Source organism: Balaenoptera physalus (assembly GCF_965194825.1).
Source record: "Balaenoptera physalus genome assembly, chromosome: 9".
NCBI lineage: Eukaryota > Metazoa > Chordata > Mammalia > Artiodactyla > Balaenopteridae > Balaenoptera > Balaenoptera physalus.
Window position 1 is genome coordinate 90,215,989 of NC_138888.1, and position 25,108 is coordinate 90,241,096.

At 36.6% G+C, this 25,108-nt stretch overlaps 1 protein-coding gene across 2 annotated transcripts in view; it reads left to right on the top strand.

The window, feature by feature from the left end:
- The window catches only part of ME1 (malic enzyme 1), a 183,677-nt gene that overhangs the window by 147,812 nt on the left and 10,757 nt on the right, over positions 1-25,108 (top strand). For both annotated transcript variants that reach the window (XM_082474214.1, XM_082474215.1), the window contains exons 8-12: positions 5,801-5,898; positions 7,655-7,768; positions 21,060-21,165; positions 22,560-22,702; positions 24,457-24,630. In XM_082474214.1, the coding sequence (XP_082330340.1) occupies positions 5,801-5,898; positions 7,655-7,768; positions 21,060-21,165; positions 22,560-22,702; positions 24,457-24,630 (635 nt within the window). The remainder of the gene's footprint in view (positions 1-5,800; positions 5,899-7,654; positions 7,769-21,059; positions 21,166-22,559; positions 22,703-24,456; positions 24,631-25,108) is intronic.

Genomic DNA, 25,108 nt, shown 5'->3' on the forward strand with positions numbered 1-25,108 from the left:
AATACTCATATATATATATCTACTTCACATTTTCTTTACCCATTCATTTGTCATTGGATACTTGGGTTGTTTCCACATCTTGGCAATTGTAAATAATGCTGCAGTGAACATAGGGGTGCATGTATCTTTTCAAGATGGTGATTTCGTTTCCTGCAGAGAAATACCCAGAAGTGGAATTGCTGGGTCATATAGTAATTCTAGTTTTAATTTTTTGAGGAACCTCCATACTGTTTTCCACAGAGGCTGCACCAATTTACATTCCCACCAACAGTGCACCAGGGTTCTTTTTTTTCTGCATCCTTGACAACATGTGTTATTTTTTGTCTTTTTTTTTTAATACCAGAAATTAAGTTTATTCAGGAAGAGCAGAGGAATTGCAATTTGGGAAATGCATCCTGTAGCAAATTACAGGAGGGTCTCTTGTCTTTTTGATAATAGCCATCCAAACAGGTGTGAGGTAGTATCCCATGCTGGTTTTGAATGGCATTTCCCTGATGATTAGTGAGGTGGAGCACCGTTTCATGGACCTGTTGCCCATTTGTATGTCTTCTCTGGAAAAATGTCTATTCAGATAAAGGTATTTATTGTGATGTTATGTTTAATGGCAAAAATCAGAAAGCCTCTAAATACCCAAAGATACAGGTTTGGTTAAATAAATTATCACAGGTTCATCCTATAGGATATTATAACTATATAAAATAATATTTTAAAATATTATTATTGATATGGTAAGATAGTCACAAAATATTTTTAAGTGATAAAAATATGTTAAATAAGTATGTTAAAATAATAAGCATGGCATGAGATTTTTTTAAATTAATTTCTATTGGAGTATAGTTGATTTACAATGTTGTGTTGGTTGCAGATGTACAGCAAAATGCATCAGTTATACATATACATATATCCACTCTTTTTTAGATTCTATTCCCATGAAATATTTTTCTATAAATTAAAATTTTCTTGAATTTGCATATATCAGGTAGAGAAAGAACTTGTAAGAATGTATGTCAGAATGTTGAAAATTACTGTACCTAGACAATGGGATTATAGGTGACTTATTTATTATTATATTATTTATTATTCCTGCCAGTATCAACTTTCTGCCAGTATTCTTCAAGCCAAGTAGGGAAAGAATAAACTTTCATTTAATCTTCTTATTTTGAGTATGGTACCCTTGCACCATTATCCCTGGAACCTTACAATTACGTCTGGTGCCTTACAGTCCGGAGACCCTCTTTAGAAACTAAACCTCTAGTTTCTTTCTAAACCTCCAGGGTGTGGGAGAGTCAACTGTGTGCCGACAGGAGAGGGAAATGGATCTGGGTTCAAACAACTTCTTAACAGATTTTTGAGCAGCTTCCTGTGTGTAGCCTCTCTTTTATCCCCACTTCCAGAGCTGCTTGGTGCCTCCTACACTCGGGCCTTTTGAGAGTTCTGCTGTGTCAGTCCCACTGCCTCTTAGTATCCCCCGTGGCTGGCCGTGAATTCAGCTTGCTCAAGTCTACTGAGTCAGTTGCCATTTGCCCATCTGCCTTCCCGCTTCTAAAATTGTCTTGCTGTCCTCTTCTGCTGGTCTCTTTGATTTTTTTAAGATCTTCTTTCTGTTGTTTTAGTAGAGTTTGTTGCAGGCAAGGAAAAGTAAATTATATGTTCAGCCCTGATTTTTCACAGTCACCCCTGCCTCGCTGTCTCTGCACTTGCTCTTCCTGCACAGCGTATTCTCCTGCCTGAAGTCCTGGACCTCTCACATTCATCCCTCAGGACCGGGGCAGGTACCCTGGACCTCTCACATTCACCCCTCAGGACCGGGGCAGGTACCCTGGACCTCTCACATTCACCCCTCAGGACCGGGGCAGGTACCCTGGACCTCTCACATTCACCCCTCAGGACCGGGGTAGGTACCCTGGACCTCTCACATTCACCCCTCAGGACCGGGATAGGTACCCTGGACCTCTCACATTCACCCCTCAGGACCGGGGTAGGTACCCTGGACCTCTCACATTCACCCCTCAGGACCGGGGTAGGTACCCTGGACCTCTCACACTCACCCCTCAGGACCGGGGTAGGTACCCTGGACCTCTCACACTCACCCCTCAGGACCGCGGTAGGTACCCTGGACCTCTCACACTCACCCCTCAGGACCGGGGTAGGTACCCTGGACCTCTCACACTCACCCCTCAGGACCGGGGTAGGTACCCTGGACCTCTCACATTCACCCCTCAGGACCGGGGTAGGTACCCTGGACCTCTCACACTCACCCCTCAGGACCGGGGTAGGTACCCTAAATGCTTAAACACATTTATTCAACCTCCTCCTGCTTCTAGTTCTTGTACTTTACCTGATCTATTTATTTAGTAAAGCACTGTAATAATTTGATTATACATAAGTCTTCTCTACTGGTTTTATATAGTAAGTCTAATCAGATTTAACAAATGAATTGCATTAGTAGAAGTGATTCTTTGATAAAAGGTAAGACTGATATTTAATAACCACAGCAAAGGGACAGCATAACTGGTGACTTAATGTTAAAGTTGTAATGTACACAAAGACGAATAGAAGTTTCTACACTTTTAAGATTGACTCTTTAGTATCTCGCTAACAATGTTAAATATTAAGTACTCTTTAAAAATGATAGTACAAAGATGAACTTTAACCTGTCTTTGATTTCCAAAAAGTTTAGTTTTCAATCTCAAAGCAGAAGTTACTTTGGAACAATTTAATGTGGAGACTCACATTTTTATGTAATATCAACTTGCCACATTTACTCCCTTGATTACAATGAAATTTAAATCAAGGCAGTATCAGGTGGTAGGACCAGGTTATGTAGAAGAATCATGTTCAAGTTCACCTTTTGGTAGTGCTAAATATTTCTAATTTTGTTAATTAATTCTGTAAAGAGAAGTTTAGATGTTTCATTATGTTCTCAGGAAATATTATAAAATATACTTAAAAAAATAAATTTATTTATTTTATTTATTTATTTTTGGCAGCGTTGGGTCTTCGTTGCTGTGCGCAGGTTTTCTCTAGTTGCGGCGAGCAGGGGCTTCTCTTGTTGCGGAGCACGGGCTCTAGGCGCACAGGCTTCAGTAGTTGTGGCACGTGGGCTCCATAGTTGTGGCACGTGGGCTCTAGAGTGCAAGCTCAGTAGTTGTGGCACACAGGCTTAGTTGCTCCGCGGCATGTGGGATCTTCCCGGACCAGGGCTCGAACCCGTGTCCCTGCGTTGGCAGGTGGATTCTTAACCACTGCACCACCAGGGAATCCCCATAAAATATACTTTTAAATATAAGGCTCTGATATCCAGTGTAGATAGAGACTTATTTTGCCTTATTTGGGGTAATATGTCTGAACTTAAAACATTTTGAGTTTTAGTGCAGAGTGATGTAGCATAACCATATAAAAATGTCACACATTATAGCTAGTATCTTTTGGAATATTTTATTCTGTCTATCCTTAAATGCCCAATTCTATTTAAAAATCAAAACAATAGTACAAACACAGTGATTGTTGATGATATTTCAACTTTGACTCTTCAACTGGTTAAATCTTGGGGTGCTGGTAGAATCTGTAGAGACCCTTAAAGTTACAGAATCTCAGAGTTGGAAGGGAGCTTAGGGTCCCTTAAATCCAAACTTCTGGCCAATGTAGAGACAGCTTGAGATGCTATTTGTGAATAAGTGTTCATCTAGTGGCTGGATAGCTGTACCTCTCTCATTAAAATTCTCTTTTCATCTGTTTAGCAACTCTAGTCAATCTATCTTGATGTATGAGGCAAATACCATTCTAAGCCTGCCATGGTATCTTTCTTACATAGATCAGCCTTATTTTTACACAGGCTTTCATCGTAAATAATATATAGAAGAGTGGCCTTTGTGTGATGTGTGACTTACTGCAATTCATAATGTGTTGCATGGCGGCTCAAAATTGCAAGCATTTTATATTTGTGTTCCTAAATAAAAAACATGCAAGAGACACACAGCTCTTCAATAATTAATCATTTATTGTGATCTTATTTGTGACTACCAAATTCTATAAGAAAGAAGCAAACAACCAAAAGATTCAAAAGAACAAATCTACTGATGGTAAAGTGTTTAATGCATCTCTGGTACTTGGCATACATAACACTTCATCATTGTGTCACTCTTCAAACCTATTCTAATCTATGTTTTTTGGTTTATTTTTATTTTTTTTAACTAAATGAGGGTGTTTAAAGTTTCACTAGGCTTTACTACCCAGCTGAGTGATCTAGGAATCATAGGTAGAATGTTACTTTAGAGGAGTAAATTGTAGATACAACAGGGAGGTACTGCAGGAAGCTTCAGAGTTATATTTCAGACGTGAACCATGAAGAAATTGAGCCATGTAATTATGTTCAAAGCAAAAGAACCACTCTGTGATCTGTGAAAGTTTATATGGCAAAGTAATAAAATTAGAACTGGTGAAGTTTCTGCTACCATGAGGCATGATGAGGAAAGCTCAGTTTTTATCCTAAATAATTTTTACATTAATTTTGTCCAGCGTCTTTGGGATTCACCAGTGATTTATCATAGGTAGGAAGCTGATTAAAGACTGCACCAACATCAGCTTTTCGTTGCTATTAACTGTTAATTTTTCCAGTTGAAAATTAAAACATTTAAATTTTCTAATAGCACTTAGTATTTTTTGATCTCATATAATACAGTGATTTTACAGCTGAGCAAACTGAAGGACACAATGATTTCTCTAAATTCATTCAGCTAGTAAACAGGTTGAGCTGGAAATCCACCTAAGAATCCAAACCCCATGTTCTTTTTTATTTATTTATTTATTTATCTATCTATTTATTTATTTTAAAATTGAAGTATAGTTGATTTACAATGTTGTGTTAACTACTGCTGTACAGAAAAGTGATTCAGTTTGAATATATATACATTCTTTTTTTAAATATTCTTTTCCATTATGGTTTATCGTAGGATATTGAATATAGTTCTCTGTGCTGTACAGTAGAACCTTGTTGTTTATCCATTCTATATATAAAAGCTTACATCTGCTAAACCCAACCTCCCACTCCTAATTTATCCCTCCCCCTCCACCTTTTCCCCCTGGGAACCATAAGTTTGTTTTCTACATCCGTGACTCTATTTCTGTTTTGTAAATAAGTTCATTTGTATCATTTTTTTAGATTCCACAGATAAGTGATGTCATATGATATTTGTCTTCCAGCATCCATGTTGCTGCAAATGGCATTATTTCATTCTTTTTTGTGGCCGAGTAATATTCCATTGTATATACATATATACCACACCTTCTTTATCCATTCTTCTGTCAGTGGACATTTAGATTGTTTCTGTGTCTTGGCTATTGTGAATAGTGCTGCTAGGAACATAGGGGTGCATGAATCTTTTTGAATTATAGTTTTTTCTGGATATATGCCCGGGAGTGGGATTGCTGGATCCTATGGTAGCTCTATTTTTAGTTTTCTGAGGAACCTCCATACTGTGTTCCACAGTGGCTGCACCAACTTACATTCCCACCAACAGTGTAGGAGGGTTCTTAGTCACTGCATCAGCAAATTCAGCCACAGAACCTTCTTTTTTGGAAAGTTTTCAACAGTCGTAAGTTGCTATCTTAAAAGACAGATGTCAGTAGCCTGAGAATTTCACATCAAATGCAAGCGTGGGGTCGGACAACCGCAGGTTCCTTTTCTGCACCAGTTAACCTGTTGTGTGATGATTTCAAGACATGAGTATCAGTTTGAGGCTTGGGATTCGGGATACAGCAGCGCCCATGTGAGGATTGCTCAACGTGTTTCTTGTTGCAGGAACGGCATCCGTCGCAGTCGCTGGCATCCTTGCAGCCCTTCGAATAACCAAGAATAAGCTGTCTGATCAAACCGTACTATTCCAAGGAGCTGGGGAGGTACCTGCCTTATGTAGTGCTTACGTTCTCCTACACTAGTGAACATGACATTCATTCTAATTACTCATGAATTTGAAGTTTGAGGTAGTCTCTCAAATTTTTAGTTTATTGAAGCTATAGGTTTTACTGAAAGATTCTTCAAATTAAGTATTGAGGCATATTAATTTTTCACAGGAGACTTTAGAGGCATAGAGATATTTTCACAGTTTTCAATTTGTAAGATTATCAAATGTTGCCGTGGGTTTTTGTTCGGCATATTTAAGGTGCCATGCAGGAACCAAACAAGTTTCCAATGTACGGCTAATTATATATAGAAACCTTTAAGTATTTAAGCTATTATAGCTGATGCTAACTTTTAGTATCCTCCAGTGTCACATACCAAAATTTTCTTTAACTTGACTCACAATTCAATGTGCACTTACATAACTATATAGAAGTTTTTTAGAAAAAATATTTTGAATTGGAAATTCATCATGCAGTATAACCATTCACACGCAAAAGAACTAAAACATTTAAAATTGTTGGAAAGAGATGGCAGGAATACAAAATAATGCTGTTTCCTGTTGTCTTTTTCTATGGATTAATCATTTGAAAGAGGAAAATTAGAGTCCAGTTATAATAATTCACCCCCAAAATAGAAATTAAAATGTCAGCTTAGTTTGAGCTTCTTGTGAGAAAACTGCCAAAATCTTTTTAGAATTATAGAATGTAATAAATGGGGAAATACTTTGTGGCTATACATATTTTAAGAAGCCTTAAATTTTCAAATTTAATATGATTATGAATAAATGTATTACACTGGAAGAAACTGTATACTGCGTTGGGTTTGATTTTACTTGTTCTTAAAATAAAGCAAAATACATGAAGCTAAAACTTACATGCCAAGATATAAACATGTGAAAGTATTCAGGGTGTAAGTCACAAATTTATTTTCACATCAGAATAAAAATCAAGGTTAAATTACAGCTCATTAAAATTTGAGTTTTTTTTAATTTCTGTGAATTGTTACATGCTGTACTTAATTTTAGTAAACTTCTTTAAATTTCCAAAGGGTTTTGTTGAATGCCACAGGCCAGTGCTTGGCACTCAGCAGGAGAGAGGTATTCATGGTTGGATGATTCAAAACTGGCCCTTGTTTGTCCCTAAAAATGTTTTGGAAATTTCACAGATCATCACCAAATTTATCATATACCAAAGGAGTTGATTCCTTTAACCTTGCAAGAAATCTCACAGTACTTTCTTTGTCCAAATTAAAAGAGTAAATAAATGCTCGGGAACACATATTTTAAGTGTTCCATTTTATTGCCTAATTGGTCAAGTTCTCATTCCAAATGACCGGGCTTCATTCTTCCAATTCAGTTAGCAGAGCTTGAACTGAACAATAAGCGATACAGTCTCATAAGCAAGGTTGAGCAGTTCATTATTTTAAATTCAGTATTTTCTTATTAGAGGAAATCTTAATTGTATGAACAGGGTTAAAGACGCTGACAACCAAGGATATCACTGGTTTATCTGTGGCTTAATATAAAGCAGCATAATAGTGATTCTGTTGTAATAAAAAGAGTAAATAATTGTCATTTAGCGGAACCCAAATGTGACAAAAATACTTCACTCCTAGTACAAGTGAAGAATATAGCTCTTTTGGTCAATAGGTAGAGCCATTTTGTACTTCCTTGTTAACAATGATGAAATGAGGTAAAATGTAACTCTTGATAAGGGATTATGTGGAACAACTTGAAACATTTTTGTTTTTCAGGCTGCCTTAGGGATTGCACACTTGATTGTTATGGCCATGGAGAAAGAAGGTTTACCAAAGGAGAAAGCCATGAAGAAGATATGGTTGGTGGACTCAAAAGGATTAATAGTTAAGGTAAGAATTTGTCATTTTTAACCAGATACAGTATTTTAATCAATACCCCATTCTGGATGCCCATCTCCAAGACAACTACTGTTTCCACCTACCTCACCTCCAACACTGTGTTAAAAGAGTAGCCATTGCACACGAATGACCATGTCATACAATAATGCGGATACTCTTCTGCATAAAGAAGAAAACTATGGCTCGGCTATCGTACCCGTCTGTGATGTGAGTAGGCTTTTTACAGCTCCATCGGTTGTCTGCCCACGTGAATTAGTTTAGTTTCCAAGTGAGGTAGTTTGAGACTGATAGGGGTGAAACACTTAGGTCCAGCTCCTTTCACTAAGGGCTGTCTGTCAAATTGCACACTGGCTGGAAAGAAAGAAGGGAAAAAAATGAAACAGCTACTCTTTTACCAGCTACTTTCTCTTAACCAGAGTCTTGAGAGTTTTAATGGTAATTCCTGAGAAGAACTTTAATAAATGGGCTGTTTCAGTGTTAACTTCCTTGAGGTTGTCTCCCAGCTTTAATAGAGACAATAGTATCCACTTTATAGGGTTATTGTGAGAAGCTAAATAAGAGTAGGAAGTTGACCATGACACCGTTGTAAGGCATTATTATTACTCCTGCCACTCGTGTACATCCCTCACTCTTCCTTAAACTGCTAGAGAAAATATACTTGTAAATCCGCCTTCCACATGAAGGTGAATTTTTTAAAAAACCAGCGATAAGCAGTGTATCCAGGAATTTAATATAGAAGCAAATGTGAATGTGTGCTGACTTTCTGGAAAGCTATTTTATGTGTATCCAGAGTCTTTAAAAGTTTATGCTTCTGATCCAACAGTTTCCATTCTAAGAATCTTTACCATAGAGATAGAGATGTGTACAGTGTTTTATGTGTGAGGGTGTTATCACAGCACTATTTACATTAGTGAAACGTTTCATCATACATTAATTATAATAGTGATGTGTTATACTTACCTAAATAAAGGATAATTGTGACATGAATTGGGGAATAGCCCCTCTAATATACAGGCTTAAAGTTATTTTCAAAGAACTATAAATAACATTAAAGGATTCATAATATAATGTTAGGTGAAAATAGGAAAACACTATATTATTTGTAACTATTTTGCTTTAAAAATTGAGTTATATATGAAAGAGAAAGAAATGCATCAAATACATATTACTTTAAAACTTATTTTTAGTGCCTTTCTCCATATTCCAAATTCTCCTTAATAATTGTGTTTCTTTAAAGCTAGAAAAATGTTCATTTTTAAAAAGATATAGATCAAGAAATTTTGCTTTAAATGAAGAAAAAGTATATGCATAACTGTTTGTAGAACATGAGTATCTATAAAACCATGAAACAAAACAGAAAGTACCTTTATAACATCTCCTGGGACCAAATAATGATAATTTTATTAATTTTATTAACAATAAATAATAACTGTAATTGTTTATAGTATATAAGAAATAAAGTTTTAAGTTTGTTGGCTTAAAAATTCCTATTGCTTTAAAGAATCAGCATAACTATAAAAAATTGTACACTGTGGCCACATGACGTATACTGTCATGAAATAAGAACGTTTACTGAGTGAAATCATCTGTGGCTCAGGCATTATACTTGTGGGGACACAGTAAGGCCCTTGATCTCAGGAGGCTCCCAGCCTAGTGGGAAAAACTCAAACAAGCCAAGATTTACAACTCCATGTGACAATGTTATAGAAATATGTCCTTGGTGCCAGGGGCGCACAGGACATGGTGCTTCCACTGCACTAAAGAGAAGAACAGGGAGGCTGAGGACGGTTCCAAGACAAGGTGTCTCTCCAGCTGAGTTCAAAAGGAAGAGTTGGGAGTTGAGCTCGAGTCTCCATAGACATCTTAAACTTCTTAATATGCAAAACTGAAATGAGGGAAGTTGAATGGCAAGTTCACTCTGAGATCTTGATTGAAGCTACGGATCGTGTCTTCTACCTCTCTATCTTCAAAGCCCTACTGATGTCTAGTAATTGACAATAAATATGTTGTTAATAAATGAGTTAATGAATGAGTGCCTTCTGGGCAGAAGAACAGCATTTGCAAAAGAAAATGTTATGCCAGAAGAGACATTTAGGGATTAGGATTGAAAGGAATCGAGTGACAGGTGATGAAGGCTCGTCTAAATCCTGAACGTGAGCAGTTTTCAGGCTCTTGTCACTCTGATGGCCTTGTGGAGGATGGACTGAAATGAGGTGAAGCTAAGAAACTAGTTACAAAGCTGTTGCAGTAGTACAGATCAAAGTTAATTAAGGCCTGAAATAAAGCAGTGACTAAGAGGGTCAGTGAAAGATGTTTGATTCAGTAGATATTTAGGATATAGGATTGGCATACTTAGTAACTAATTAAATACGGAAGGAGGAGTAGAGCAGAGGAAGGAATCTAGCAGGACTCCTTGGGTGTCTAGGTAAGTGATGTAGCCATTAATGTTAAAAAAAAAAAAAAAGGAATAAAGAATAGGCCAGTTTAAGGGAAAGATAATGAGATCAGTTTCGGACATGGCAAGTTTAAGGTGCCCATGGAGACCTCAGATAGAGGTGTCCCTTTGGCAGTTGGAGAGACAAGACTGATGCTCAGGAAAAGGATCTGAGCTCCCAGAGGTGGAGAGGATCATCATGTGTATATAGTGGGAGCCATGGAAAAAGCTGTACAAACTGTGCCGTACTTAGGGATGTAATACATGCAAGAATCAAAACGGTGAAAGCCCACGATTGTGGTTTTCTTTCGTGATTTCTCATGACATTTCAACGGGACATCTTCATAAAAATACATAGATTTTAGCATCTCAAGCACCTTTAACATAGATTGACTGAACTGAGACTCCAAATTCCATGGATTACAACACTTGGAATGACATGGATTACAGCATGACTAGTATTTGGAATAACTGTGAAATTGTTGCCTAGACCTCATCAGTCACTCTTACTTCATGTCTTTTACTTGCCAAAATAAAGAGCTGCATATATTCTGCTTGCCAAGATAGATAAAGTTATGTTTTAAAAGATTCTTATATATTGAATAGTTTTTGTGCTATTTAATGCAAGAGAGACATATGAAACTTCAATTCACCACTTTTTCTTTCATGTTTTTAAACCGTCAAAATTATAATGTTGATTTTTGTGGCAGAACTAATAAATCTTAGAGTAACTACTAAATTGGTATAATCTTGCTTTCAGTTTTACATGATTTTTTGGTGCTTGTTATCCTTCATCCTTAGTATTTTTTACAACCTCTCTTGAAAACCAATAATAATCATTTTATTAATTTCATTAACTTACATGCAGTTGTTTATAATGTGTAAAAAATATCTTAAAGTTCTAAATAAAATTTTTTATTAGTCGAACTCCTTCAGTCTTTAAACACATAAAACCAAAACTATAAAATAACACCGTGAGGTTGGCGCATTTATGGGGTTATGTAATCATCAGACTAGATAATTATTATTCTAATGTGTTGTCTGTTTTCAGTTTTCGTTTTCAACTCCACATCTGTAGCATTTTCTATCATTTACCTCGTATCCATATGTACTATAATTATCAATATTTTAAATAATTCATCAGTATCAGTAAGGTTGATTGAAATGGATTATTTGGTCACTGCTAATACTCAAATATCATAGTTTAGTGTCTTACAGCAAGAAACAGTTGACATACTATTTAGCCCACTAAGATGAGTACGGTTTAATATAAACAAACTAATCCTTGGTTTAAAAGAAATCCTTCCAAAATAAAAATTAGAGGGAGAATAAATACAGTAAAGAAAGGATAAGAAAGGAGCACTTCCAGCACGACTAGTGTTTGCATTTCACAGTGATAATTCGGAGCATTTTTAGGGAGAACAAGAAACCACAAAACACACCAATCCAGACTTCATCTTCTTCTTAAATAAATATATCTTGGCTTTCACTAATAAACCAAGGGAATGCTAATGCAGAAAACTCCAAAATAAAAAGTAGGGTATTAGTAGATATCATGAAGGATAGACTTCATCTAACACAGAATAGGACTGTAGTATTTTATTTTATTTTTATTTTATTTTGTTCTGCTTTGCACAGTTCTGTTTTCAATTATTAAAAAAGTTTTTTGCTTTACAGTTATAGTTAAATGTGTGGTTCCTGCGAGAAAGAGATAGTAAATAAAAGTATTTTATATGTTGTAAGGGTAGTTGTTTCCTTCCTAAGAGTTTAATCTTTAGGTCTAGGGCTTGAAACTCCATGCTGTATGGAAAAGGTTTTCCTTTCCCCTGTGATATTATCAGAATTTTAGCCAGTGATACTGTCACCACCTTGAATGATGGTTAATACATTGCGTACACTGCGGTTTAAAAGAAAAAATTCTGATTCCTAAGAAACTTTGAAGCTTGGTGAAAAGTATCTGGCTTGCTTTTTTTCCTCCCTCTTTTCCATTTCTTACTGAGCATGATCACTATATATGTAGGTACTAAAAAGCGCAGAGGCAGAAGATTATATACACGAGTCTTTTAGAAAATTATGGACATTGATTTTTAGCAAATACAAAATTAAATACTGATGGAATTAACCACCTGTCATCTTCAGTTACGACCACTCTGCACCCCTTTGTTATGCTGTAACGTGGAAAACACTTTTGTCACATCATTCATCTTCTTTTAATATGTCCTTGAGATGGTGAAACTGAGCTCTGAGCTCTTTAGCAAGCACACGCACTCGCGCTGCAAGTGAAACATTATTGACTGACAGGTTCTGTTTTCAGATAAAGAGGGGCCAGATTCAACTCTGATAAACTATCGACATGACAACAAAAACAGGCCAGTAAAATGGGGCAGGTTGTCCAAGCAGGCATGGATTCCAGAGTTCTTCTTGTACCTGTGTGTAGGGAGTAATGCATAGTTATCAGTGGCAGTGCACAGTTAATTTTTTTATACCTCTCCTGGGTCATGAAATGCTAACTTAAAATCTTGACAGTCTTTGCCACCTTCCTCCCCAACCCCAGCAGAGCAAATGTTGCTTTTGAGAAAGGTAATAGTTCAGTATGGTTGTATCTTCTGCACTAAGAATCAGCACAAAACAAGGGGTGGCGGGGGGAAAGCCAAAGAAATAATAATATTCAGAAGAAACTCCCAGCTATTTGTAGTACATTTGGTGTAATTAGAGACTCTTAAAAAAAGAAACACCATAGAATTTGGGGTTTCTGAGATAAAAAGTGCCCACGTGCACATTGCCAAATGAAGGCACAGTTTCAGCAAGGGATCCTGAATAGGGAGACTGAACTGATAAGAAATCTATATCCACATTCAGCTGAAGTGATGGGCGTAAAGAAGGTAGATTCCAAATTGGATTTTGAAAAGAGGAGAAAAGTGAGCCATTGGCACAGAAAATAGAAGTCCAGAGGTAAAGACATTTGCTTGAATATTACAGATCCAGAGAATGTCACATCCCAATAGTTTTTCATCTAAACCAGGTCATCACATCAACTTTGAAAAGGGTATAGAAAATACTTGGGAGACCTTTATTTTTGTCTTTTGATTCTTCTGTTTTTGGCAAGTAGAGCCCTTGAGTGATGCTAGTTTGCATGATTCCTGGCCTTCTTTCAGTACTTACTCTCCCTGCGTTCCTAAGTCACCACCCAGAATTAAGCCTTTGGGGCTGAGGCTGTAGGTAATTTATGTTTCTTGCTAGATGGATGTCTTCTGGCCAAGTTCTGGCTTTAGTGGCTAGGAGCTGCCAGTGCTGTCACTATGATTAATAAAGTAAGATGTTCATGATAAAAGCACGCATCTTTTCATATAATGTTTATCTACCTTCTTGATGATTTGCTGCTCATTCCAGGAAACTTAGGTGGCTTAAACACATTAAATACTTTTCATTATATCTCAGGTTGCCAGCCAAAAGAGCACTACTAGAAATCTGTGCTTTTGCACTATTCTGTAGCCTTCCTTCTTTAGAGCTCATCATTTTATACTTTTTTGAAAACAGATCGCATGCCTTTTAAAAATGCTTCTGGTAGAGATCTGATAAATCCTTTAGTGCAGTGATTCTAAAAACTGGCTAATCACTTGAATCATCTGAGAAGCTTTTAAAAAAATACAGATTCCAGGGCCTCATCCTGGATTTGAATTAAAATATCTGGCAGCAGGGCTCAGGAATCTATTTTTCCTCAGGTGAGTCTGGCACTCAGTTGGCTTTGGAAAGTCCAAATCAGGTTCATTTTTATTACACTGTCATCATCACCAATCCAAACCGTTTTCTAGATGGAGAAGCCAGCAACTGTAGAAGTATCAAAGGACTTGCCCAAGGTCATGAGTGAATGGAAGGGCCTAAGGACTTCTCCATCCTGATCCTGAGTCCCACGTTCAATCCCCAACATTTGTAGATGACATTTATTGTGTCTAATTGGGGAGCTTTTCTTTAATTTGTTGTATATCATTAAAGGTTTTCAGAAGTAACATAAATGTATTTGCTGTTCGTTATTAGAATGTACTCTGCTACTAGTTATTTATTCACGTCCCTAAGCCAACAAAATTTATCACAATTTATATCAATTTATCTTGACCACAATCAACAGTTGTGAGGACAACATTGTAAAATACATTTTTAAATGTTTAATTTGCTGTTTGGGATAATCTGGGACAGTAAGCTCAGGAAAATATTTTGAATTATTGAACTAAGAAAACGAGGACTATGTCTCTCCCACCTTCAGACTATTCAACATCTTTTAAATTCATTTCACATTATGGATTTGTAGGTCCACATTCAATATAAACAGACTAGACCCTCTTCTCTCATTTACATGCTACTTGTAGCAGCTGTTCAATTCATATTATACAAGGTTGAATTTGGTTATTTCAGCTGCTAGTAAAACTTTTCTAAGACTTTTACTCTCATGCTAGTTTTATTTATTTTATTTATTTATTTATTTATTTATTTATTTTTGGCTGCACTGGGTCTTCGTTGCTGCGCGCAGGTTTTCTCTAGTTGCGCCGAGCAGGGGCTGCTCTTTGTTGCGGTGCTCGGGCATCGCGCTGCGGTGACTTCTCTTATTGCGGAGCATGGGCTCTAGGTGTTCACGGGCTTCAGTAGTTGTGGCACATGGGCTCAGTAGTTGTGGCTCGCAGGCTCTAGAGTGCAGGCTCAATAGTCGTGCATGGGCTTAGTTGCTCCGCCACATGTGGGATCTTCCCAGACCAGGGCTTGAACCCGTGTCCCCTGCATTGGCAGGCAGATTCTTAACCACTGTGCCACCAGGGAAGCCCTCATGCTAGTTTTATTTTCTCATGTGGGAGGCTACTTCTTGGCTTGGTAATATAATGAAAATGAATAGATTTCCATTTTTATGTAGATCATATGCAAGTTTATTTAAAACTGTATACCAGAAGCAGTTTAGATATATTGTCATTGGCGTGTTGTTTGTCAGTAGCTAAATGGTCAAGAATGAGTTGTTTCCTCAGACTGGCAACACCCAGATGCTTTCAGCAAGCCTTCACTGTGAGCTACTAATTCTTCTGTTTCTTACTGTGGGCCACAGTGCTTTCCCATGGATTGTGTGGAATCTATTGTTTTGTGAGCCCAAACATTTTCTAAAATAAACAAATCTGTGGCATATTTCCTCTTAAACTATTTTTAGTACTTCCTATTCTTATTCTGTTAATAACCCTGAAAATCTTATAAATGTCCTTTTTGCTCACAGCCCTTTCAGTGGGGTTTCTGCTTTCTATTTCAAAGTAAACCACAGATAAAAAAAGATTAATTATAATATCTTACTGTTATTAAAGAAGAAAACTTGATACTAGAATGCATTAATATAACATTGAAAGAAAGATCTAGGACATATGGTAATTCCTTGACCATATTCAGCATTGGTTATTCCTTTGATGGAATGTATTTGCATAATACTTAAACTTTGTCAGGTGGAAACCAAAAGACCAAGAGGCAAAACCCAGTGATTCATTCAGTCTTCTCTAAGAGATACGCATTTTATCAGCAGCTCTCAAGATTACATTACATTGCATTGAGATGACTAAAGTTGGTTTGGAGTAGGTGAATAGTTATCCTGAGATAGTTTTTCTTTGTTAGACAACCTAGCAGAAGTTCTAGCATTAGATACCCTGAAAAGCAAATCTCTAAACCTTTGAAGAAGTAAGCACCACGCTGAAGTTTGAGGAATAGTTCCTGTAACACAAATCTGCATTAGCAAGGGAGCTGCTGTTCCTGCCCATTTGAGAATCAGGGTCTCGGCCACAAACAAGAAAGTTGCCAGATATGGTAGCTGCCACCCACTGTTACTTAGCACCCACCTGTTGGTGGTGGGCTAGAAACTAGAGACTGGAAACACAGCTGCCTGGAAACAAACACCACCACCACGAGCTTCCAGAAGAGCCATATGGCTACCACTTCATGATGTGCATTTCTCCTTCAGGGTCCTGTGAAGGCGCATTAGCTTGGTGAGTGCTATGTTTAAAGCAGAAACCCTAGCTGCAAGGGAGTCTGGGGCCTATAATTTAGCCCTTTAGGCTCCATTGTACTGGAAGTAGTGCTAGGAGCAATTTGCATTTCTGCAGTATTTGCCATGTAGGACCTTAGTGAGATTTTAGTGTAGTTACTTGCCTTTATACCTGCAATTGAGTATATGTGTTTCTGGGAATGAGTAACAAGCCAAAACTATGTTAGCTTAGAATTCTGGAAGCTGAAGGTTATTATTCCCTGGAAATACATCTCCCCAAGCTGCACCTTTATTTAGTACGTGTCCTAGAAATTGCCTCGTTGTGAGAATGAAAATAGTCATGAATTTTAGTTTATACTACTTCCAGAGAGAGCTCAGAAATAATTTAGATAAATACTGTAACTGTCAAATGGCTCCAGATTCTTATCCTATCCGTGACCAGAATTTCTCTTTTTTCTAATAATGCAGGATTATTTTTTACCAAATAACTAAGCAGTAATAAGGGCATTGAGGTAGCAGGTGGATTGCAAAAGTGTTCTCATCAAATCATTTCGGGGAAAGGAACCTCTTTTTTTATTTTATTTTTTTAATTTTTATTTGTTATTGGAGTATGGTTGATTAACAATGTTGTGTTAGTTTCAGGTGTGCAGCAAAGTGATTGTTACACATACATATTCTGTTTTTTCAAATTCTTTCCCCATTTAGGTTATTACAGAGTATTGAACAGAGTTCCCTGTGCTGTACAGTAGGTCCTTGTTGGTAATCTATTTTAAATATAGCAGTGTGTACATGTCAATCCCAAACTCCCAATCTATCCCTTCCCCCCTTGGTAACCATAAGTTCGTTCTCTGTGTCTGTGAGTCTGTTTCTGTTTTGTAAATAAGTTCGTTTGTATCATTGTTTTTAGATTCTGCACATGAGCAATATCGTATGATATTTGTCTTTCTCTGTCTGACTTACTTCACTGAGGAACCTCTTATTTTCAAAGCAACAGATAGGAATAACATTGGGTAAAAAGAAACGGTGGAATGTGTAATCACAATTAAAATCATCCCGAAATAGATAACCAACAAGGACCTACTGTATAGCACAGGGAACTATACTCAATATTTTGTAATAGCCTATAAGGAAAAAAAAAGAATCTGAAAAAGAATATATAACTGAATCACTTTGCTGTACACCTGAAACACAACATTGTAATTCAACTGTACTTCAATAAAAAAATAAAATAATAATAAAAAAGAAAAACAAATTAAAATCATCCCCTGTATCAGTCAGCTATTCCTGTGTTATCGAAAGCCACAAAGTCTCAGTGACGTACAAACAATAATTCTTTATTTTCTCACACGCCTGTGGGTCAGAGGGAGTGGCTGTGATGGCGCTACTGGGTGTTTCTGAGCTACAGGTTGGGTCCAGGTCTGCTTCACAAGGCTCATCGTCCGTGGACCAGCAGGCTGGCTTGTACTTCCAAAGCAGTGGTGACGGTGCAAGAGAGCAAGCAGAAACAGCAATTACTCTTAAGGCCTAAACTTGGAACTGGCACACTGTCATTTCAGCCCACATTTTATGGACCAGAGCAAGCTTCGTGTTCAAATCCAAAGGCAAGGGGTAGGAAAGTATACTCTGCCTTTTGTAAAAGGAACTGTAAAGTGTCATGGCAAAATCACTGACACAGGAAAGAGATGATGAGGAACTGGGGCCTAAATCAAAGTCTGAACTATCAAAACTTTTGGGGGAGGAGTCTTGTGGCACGCAGATACCTACCTCTGTTTTCTTATTTGTGACTAATTATCATTAAGCCTAGCTACGTTTTACATGCTAGGATGATGCTTAATTAATCTCTGTGACTGAGATATGTAAATGAAATGAATTTCCCAGCTGTGAAGCTAAGACAGTGGAGGATGGGGGCACCAGGTAGCCTCACCCCCCCCCCCATTTAGTGTGAATTGTAAAGATTTCGGTATTGTAATAATTTTTTATGTTATTAAAAGTTAATTAAAAAATCTTATGAATACAAAAGAATGGTTTGAGAATATTTAGTGGTTACTCACAAAATCAGTCTAGGTTTACATCAACTATTTGTGTTAGACCTATGACAAGTTGTAAAAAGGCTATGATAATAGGTTTTATGGAACGATTTGATGCTTCCTGATGAAAGTATAGCAACTGAATTTATCTGATTCTCTTGACTGATTTTTTCTTTAATAAACATGATGAACAAGAATATAGACTAACAATATTTGAGTTAATGTTACTAGAGCCTAGAATGTTCTCTCCTGAAGTGAATATGAAACAGGAAACCAAATTTGATTTGGAATGAATTAAATAAGGTTTTTTTAAAATTGAGATATAATTGACATATAATGTTATATTAGTTTCAGGTGTACAACATAATTATTCAACATTTGTATATATTGTGAAACGATTACCACAATAACTCTAGTTCACATCCATCATCACACATAGTTACAAATGTTTTTTTCTTGTGATGAGAACTTTTAATATCTACTCTCTTAGCGACTTTCAATATACAGTATTATTAACTATTGTCAGCATGCTGTACATTACACCCGCAGGACCTATTTATCTTATAGCTGGAAGTTTGTACCTTTTGACCCCCTTCACCCATTTTTGCCTCCCCAGCCTCTGGCAACCACCAATCTGTTCTCTCTATCTATGAGTTTGTTGTTTGTTTGTTTGCTTTTTGTTTTTTGTTTTTTCAGGTTCCACGTATAAGTGAGATCATATAGTATTTGTCTTTCTTTGATTTACTTCACTTAGCATAATACCCTCAAGGTCTATCCATGTTGTCACAAATGGCAAGATTTCCTTTTTTATGGCTGAATAATATTCCTATGTGTGTGCATGTGTATTTTCTTTGTCCATTCATCCATTGATGGACACTTAGGTTGCTTCCACTTCTTGGCTGTTGTGAATAATGAGGCAGTGAACATGAGGCTACATATATCGTTTCCAGTTAGTGTTAAATAAGATGATTTTTCAGTTTCTCAGATGTAGTATATTTTGATGTGCAAGGAAGAAAAGGTAAGATACAACTTTTTAGAACCCAGCAGTGAGTAATGGTGAATTCCGTTATTAGGATGCTGTTAGCTCTGAAGTCATGCTCATGACAGAAAACAGTGGTACAGAAATAGCACTTTACAGCGGACTACAAAAAAAGGTACTAGAGTTATAAGTGCTGGAACTATGGTTTTTCCTTCTTCACAAAAATTTTAATTATAACAACTAACTTTGAGTTCTTGTTAAAAACTGGGCACAGTCCTAAGTGCTTTAGATGTATTATTTAATTTGCTAAAAAGCTGATGATGTAGAAATTCTAATTATTCTTATTCTATAGATGAAACGAGTGCAAACAGGTTCATATGTTTCAAGTTATCTATAATTCACATGTATTACTTTTAAAAACAAAAATAAAATGATAACCTTTTTATAAAAATTTTTGCTTTGTATTGGAGCATAGTTGATTTACAACGTTGTGTTAGTGTCAGGTGTATAGCAGAGTGATTCAGTTATACGTATGCATATACCTATACTTTTTCAGATTCTTTTCCCATTTAGGCTGATAATAATCTTTTAAAGCAAGAATATTGTACCATCTTCAGGGTTAACAATTTGCATACAAGTTGACATATACCATTTGTAAAGTGTTTTCTCCAGGGCTGTACTGTGCTGTATTACTGGAAAGACTGATTTCTAGCACCTGTCTTGGGCAAGTTGCTTGATATCTCAGAGCCTCTGTTTCCTCATGCAAAAACCTAATTGTATTTGCCCTACTTTTCAAATTGTTGAGGGGATCAAATGAAATATGTGAAAACAACTTATAAGCTATAAAGTACCATATAAAGTTAGGTAGTGATTTATTATGTAGTCAAAATCTTAAAAATTTGTAGGTAGAATATTATTATTGTTATTATTATTTTTTTTTTTATAATTTAAAAGTCAAGTTTAATAAGTAGTGCACTTAATTTAGCTATTGCTTCCTGGGAACAAAAAGCTATTGTATCACTCATTCTTTGATGAAAGCTTCAATAAAGTAAGGAGATTGAATAATAGATGAATGAGGAGAATTCTAATTTGAGCAGATTTTTATTCCTGGTCGTAGAAGTGTGGATGAGAATTTCATCTTCAGATCTACTAATTATGTGGAAAGATACAATACTGAAAGAGCAGAAGAAAAAAAAAGGAAGGACCAGATTTTCAGCTAACACTCCTCACCCCCATCCTACGTTCTTTTTTGTAGCTAGGATATTAAATTAGATGTTTCCTAGATAATAATACATGGTACAATTATAATCAAAACATTACAAAATAAAAACATATAAAGCTAGTAATTATGTAGAACATCAAAGTATGATATAAATGTGGCATCAAGTTCCATTCTTAGTGAGTAGTCCATAAATTATTTGTGCAGCCGCTAAAGGCAACTTTGCACACTCTAAGACACTGCTTTATCAACAGAAATCATGTCTAGTAAACAATATCTTTATTTAAATGATGTTTTTCATTGCTATTTGTTAATGCCAGTTTCTCATAAATGTCTGTAGAGTTAGGATTTTAAATATTAAATAATTAAATAAGGGAAAGACTTTATTTTGTTCACTGTTATATCCCCATTGCCTAGAACATTGTCTGAGACATAAATCATTGTTGCAAGAGTGAATGAAATAATACTCTGGTAATTGGAAAGGAGACTTTAAGAACAGCTGGAAGACATAATACATAAAAATGTTAAGCATCAATATGGGTAATATGCGTAATATTCTGAAATTTCTTTGACTCTCACATGTTTGGCAGATTTATCATTCCTTTTTATTTGCTGTACTTAGGGACGTGCTGCCTTAACACAAGAGAAAGAGGAATTTGCCCATGAACATGAAGAAATGAAGAACCTAGAAGCCATTGTTCGAGATATAAAACCAACCACCCTCATCGGTGAGCTTTGGCTTCTTCCCCCCTGCCATAAACCCTACCTCAAGCCCACGTGGGCCTGATTTGTTTTCTTACTGCTGAATTTTGAGACCTAATTTAGCTTTTTGAAATTCTAACGTTTGGCATTCACAAACAAAATTATGCCTTCCCTGAAGCAACAGTACCCCCTAGACGCCTAGATTTGTAAATTCAGTGCCGTCTTCTTAATCTTACTGATGATCCCAGCTGAAGCGTGCGGTTCCCTTTGCTCACTCAGTCAACCTGCCAATACCTGGCATATCCAGCACTTTGCCAGGCTTGATTATTCCACATAGACAGTGGTTCTAAAAGGGGGGTGGTTTGGCCCCAAAAGGAAACACTTGGCAATGTCTGGAGACATTCTTTGGTGGTCACAGCTGGAGGGAGAAGGGGTGATCAGAGCTACTGACATTAGTGGGTAGAGACTAAGGATGCTGGTCCGCAGCCTCCAATGCCCAGCAGAGCCCCCCCACCCCGCTGGTAAGGAATTGTCCATCCCAAAACGTGAATGGGGCCAAGGTTGAGAAAGACTGAACTAGACCCTCCTTGAAAACAGGGACCGTATTTCATGTCTTTATGTTCCTCATAGTAGATAACTCAGTGTGTTACACACTGCATGTGCACAGTAAGATGTTTACTATGGACACATTTGTTGTGGTTGAAAAAAACTCAAAGTTTTGAAACTATATCCTTTATTTTGTGTGTATATAATGCCAACCCTTACTTGGTATTATACTCCATTTCTAGAAGCTTCTGTGAAACAGATGATAATATTGAGAATAATAATGAGAACCATAATAAAAACAAATACTTACTCCACGACAGGAGTTAATGGGTAGTAGTAAGCCTTTATTGTTGTTTTTTATAAACTATGTTCCATCAGGAATCTTACTTTTTACATTTTCATTATGCTAATAGCTTTGTTCTTCTCTTCAAGTTTTTTCAGTGAGTCATACTTCAGTTTTATCATTGAATCGGATGATTGTCTTAAGTGTTAGCACTGGATTATAAAACATGATTGCTTTATAGCCTGAGAGACTGAAATATACTTCTAGAATTGTTTACAGAGAGATAGTATATATTAGACACATTTATTTCCTGATAAAATTGCCTGTAATCAGAATTCCTAGTGATTGGTCACTAAATTTATTAATGAGTCAAATGTTAAAGCTGTGATTTTTTTCATAGATACTTGTAGATTAGTAACCTTAAAGGTTGTTGGCATTAACGAACATCTCTTTTTTGTCACTTTAATACAGATATTCTATATTTTGTTTAGGGGGTATTACAAAATGACCTGACATGTCTCATTGTTTTGGGGGCACTGGATTAATTAACCAATGATAGTCCTATTCACTGGTTTCTTGTTTCTACATTAGGAGTTGCTGCGATCAGAGGTGCATTCTCAGAGCAAATTCTCGAAGACATGGCAACCTTCAATGAACGGCCTATTATTTTTGCTTTGAGTAATCCAACTAGCAAAGCAGAATGTACCGCAGAGCAGTGCTATAAACTGACCAAGGTAAAGGGAAAATGGAATAGTCAAATTGTGATTCTTTATAAGGGAGCCCAGGGTGTCTAAGGTGCTTACCGGTTAACCTTTAAAAATTTTATAACCAAGACGGAAAGAACAGTGAACAGGTCAGGAAGGATAAGAACCATATCCTTTTTTAGAATCTTGTATACATCCTGTTCTTCAATAAAACAAAATAAACTTTGTAATGTTTTATTGATAATTTTCCTCAAGTGCTTTGGAAGTATCTAAGATTTAAACATAAAAGTTAAAAAGGAAAAAGCTTGATCCTAGATCCTGATGAAAATAGCTTTTCACTAGCTGTTCTGAAACATTGAAGCACACATATAAAACCACAGTCTTATTTCTGCTCTGCTAACTCCTGCTGGGTTTGGACCTTGACGGCATGGGGGGAGCATTTGGGCAATTATCTTGACATCCAGCCCGGTTGGGATACGAGTCCTCAAAGCTTCAGTACTTTACTGTTTCCAGAAAAGTGACTTATTCTATACTGTGCTTGTATTAATATATATTTGACCAATATGTTGACAAGAGCCCTTTTTTTCCTTAAAAGACTTGAAAATGGTCATTACAACAAAACAGAAGTTGAGTCACATATATCTAACACTTTTATTTTGGAAAGAAATCTAACATGAACTGGAAAAGATAAACAAGACAGAGTTATGTCACTCTGCATAAACAAAACCTAACTTTGTGCAAGACATAACAGTGTCTGATAAACACCTAGATGAGAATTTCTATGTTTTTCTCATCTATTTTCCTCTTTTTATATCCTGAATAAGGTTGAATCATATTATACTTTATAGAAAAGGTATAGTATGACATTTGTTAAAAATGAATAAGTTAATATTATTAATATCATAATGGATTTAGACTCAAGGTATAAGAGGGATGAAATTTATAACCCAACCTATTACCATTTAAACTATGCTTTGGGGATTTAGTGCTTTTTTAGACTTTTCAAATGCATTTCTTAGATTGTAGTGCTTTATTTGTTGAGGGTTTCCTATCCCTGTTTTAGAAGCCTGAACGCTTCCATCTGTATCGCCTCCCAGATCAGACAGACGCCCCCCTTTTGACTGGCAGTTTGGAATACAGCACCTGACAGGCCCTAAGTTCATGCCGTCTTAAAGCCTGTAATACATGAGGTTCCTCAAAAATACTATGATGAAATATTAAGACCAGGAAAAAAATAAAGACAGTTTTAGACAATTATTGATAATTTAATCTTATTCTTATCTGCTAACCCCATTTGTGCTAATGAATTTTTTTCCTATATGACTTTTCAGATAATTCTTTACAATACAGAAATATATAAAATTTGTCCCAGTGATTACATTGGGAGCCTGTTGACCTCTAAACTGTAACCTAAAATGTCATCCTTTCCAAGATTCAAACATTAACATACGCTTTTTGTCTTCAGAAGCCTGTAAGTGGAAGTCTGTAGTCTAGAGATGGTTGATGGGCCCGTGGGTTGGACCACTGCCAGCAACAGGATGGTGGTCTTGGGGTCTCCTGTGCTTTGCATGCTTCTCCTAGGAGTAGAGAGGAAGACAGAGAACAGAAATAATCACTCACTCCAGAACTTACTGCCAGCATCATGATAGCTTGCTCACACTTACTAGGAAGTCAAAGAAAAATCAGACTTCTTTCTAACTACTCAGTACTTGAATTACTCTCTTACGATCCATTTGTTTGAAGATAGCCTGCCTCCTTTTTACAGTTGTGTGTCTGTGTTGCAGGGTCGTGCCATTTTTGCCAGTGGCAGTCCTTTTGACCCTGTCACTCTGCCAAGTGGACAGACCCTATATCCTGGCCAAGGCAACAATTCCTATGTGTTTCCTGGAGTTGCTCTTGGTGTGGTGGCGTGTGGACTGAGGCATATCACGGATAAGATTTTTCTCACCATTGCTGAGGTATTGTAAAATACTCTACGTTTGCCAAGGATGTAAAATCTCAGATCAGCTCATTGTAGGTTGTCTACTGTTTTATTTATTTAGTATCCCAGCTCACTCCCTAGAAGGTGTAAAGTCCAAAGAAGATCAAATCTTTCCCAGTAGAGAGTAAGGGATGGGTAGTAAGTTCACATTGAGTCACTAGTAAAGAGTGTTCTTCAGTAGCCAGCAGAAAGACTATGTTCTGATTTCTTAGAAGAGGGCTTTTTTTAAATTGCAGTACAGTTGATGTACAATATTATATTAGTTACAGGTGTACAGCATAGTGATGCACAATTTTCAAAGGTATACTCCATCTATAGCTATTATAAAATATTGGCTGTATTCCCCGTGCTGTACAATATGTCCTTGTAGCTTATTTTATACCTAAAAGTTTGTACCTTTTACTCCCCTACCCCTATATTGCCCCTCCCCCCTTTCCTCTCCCCACTGGTAACCA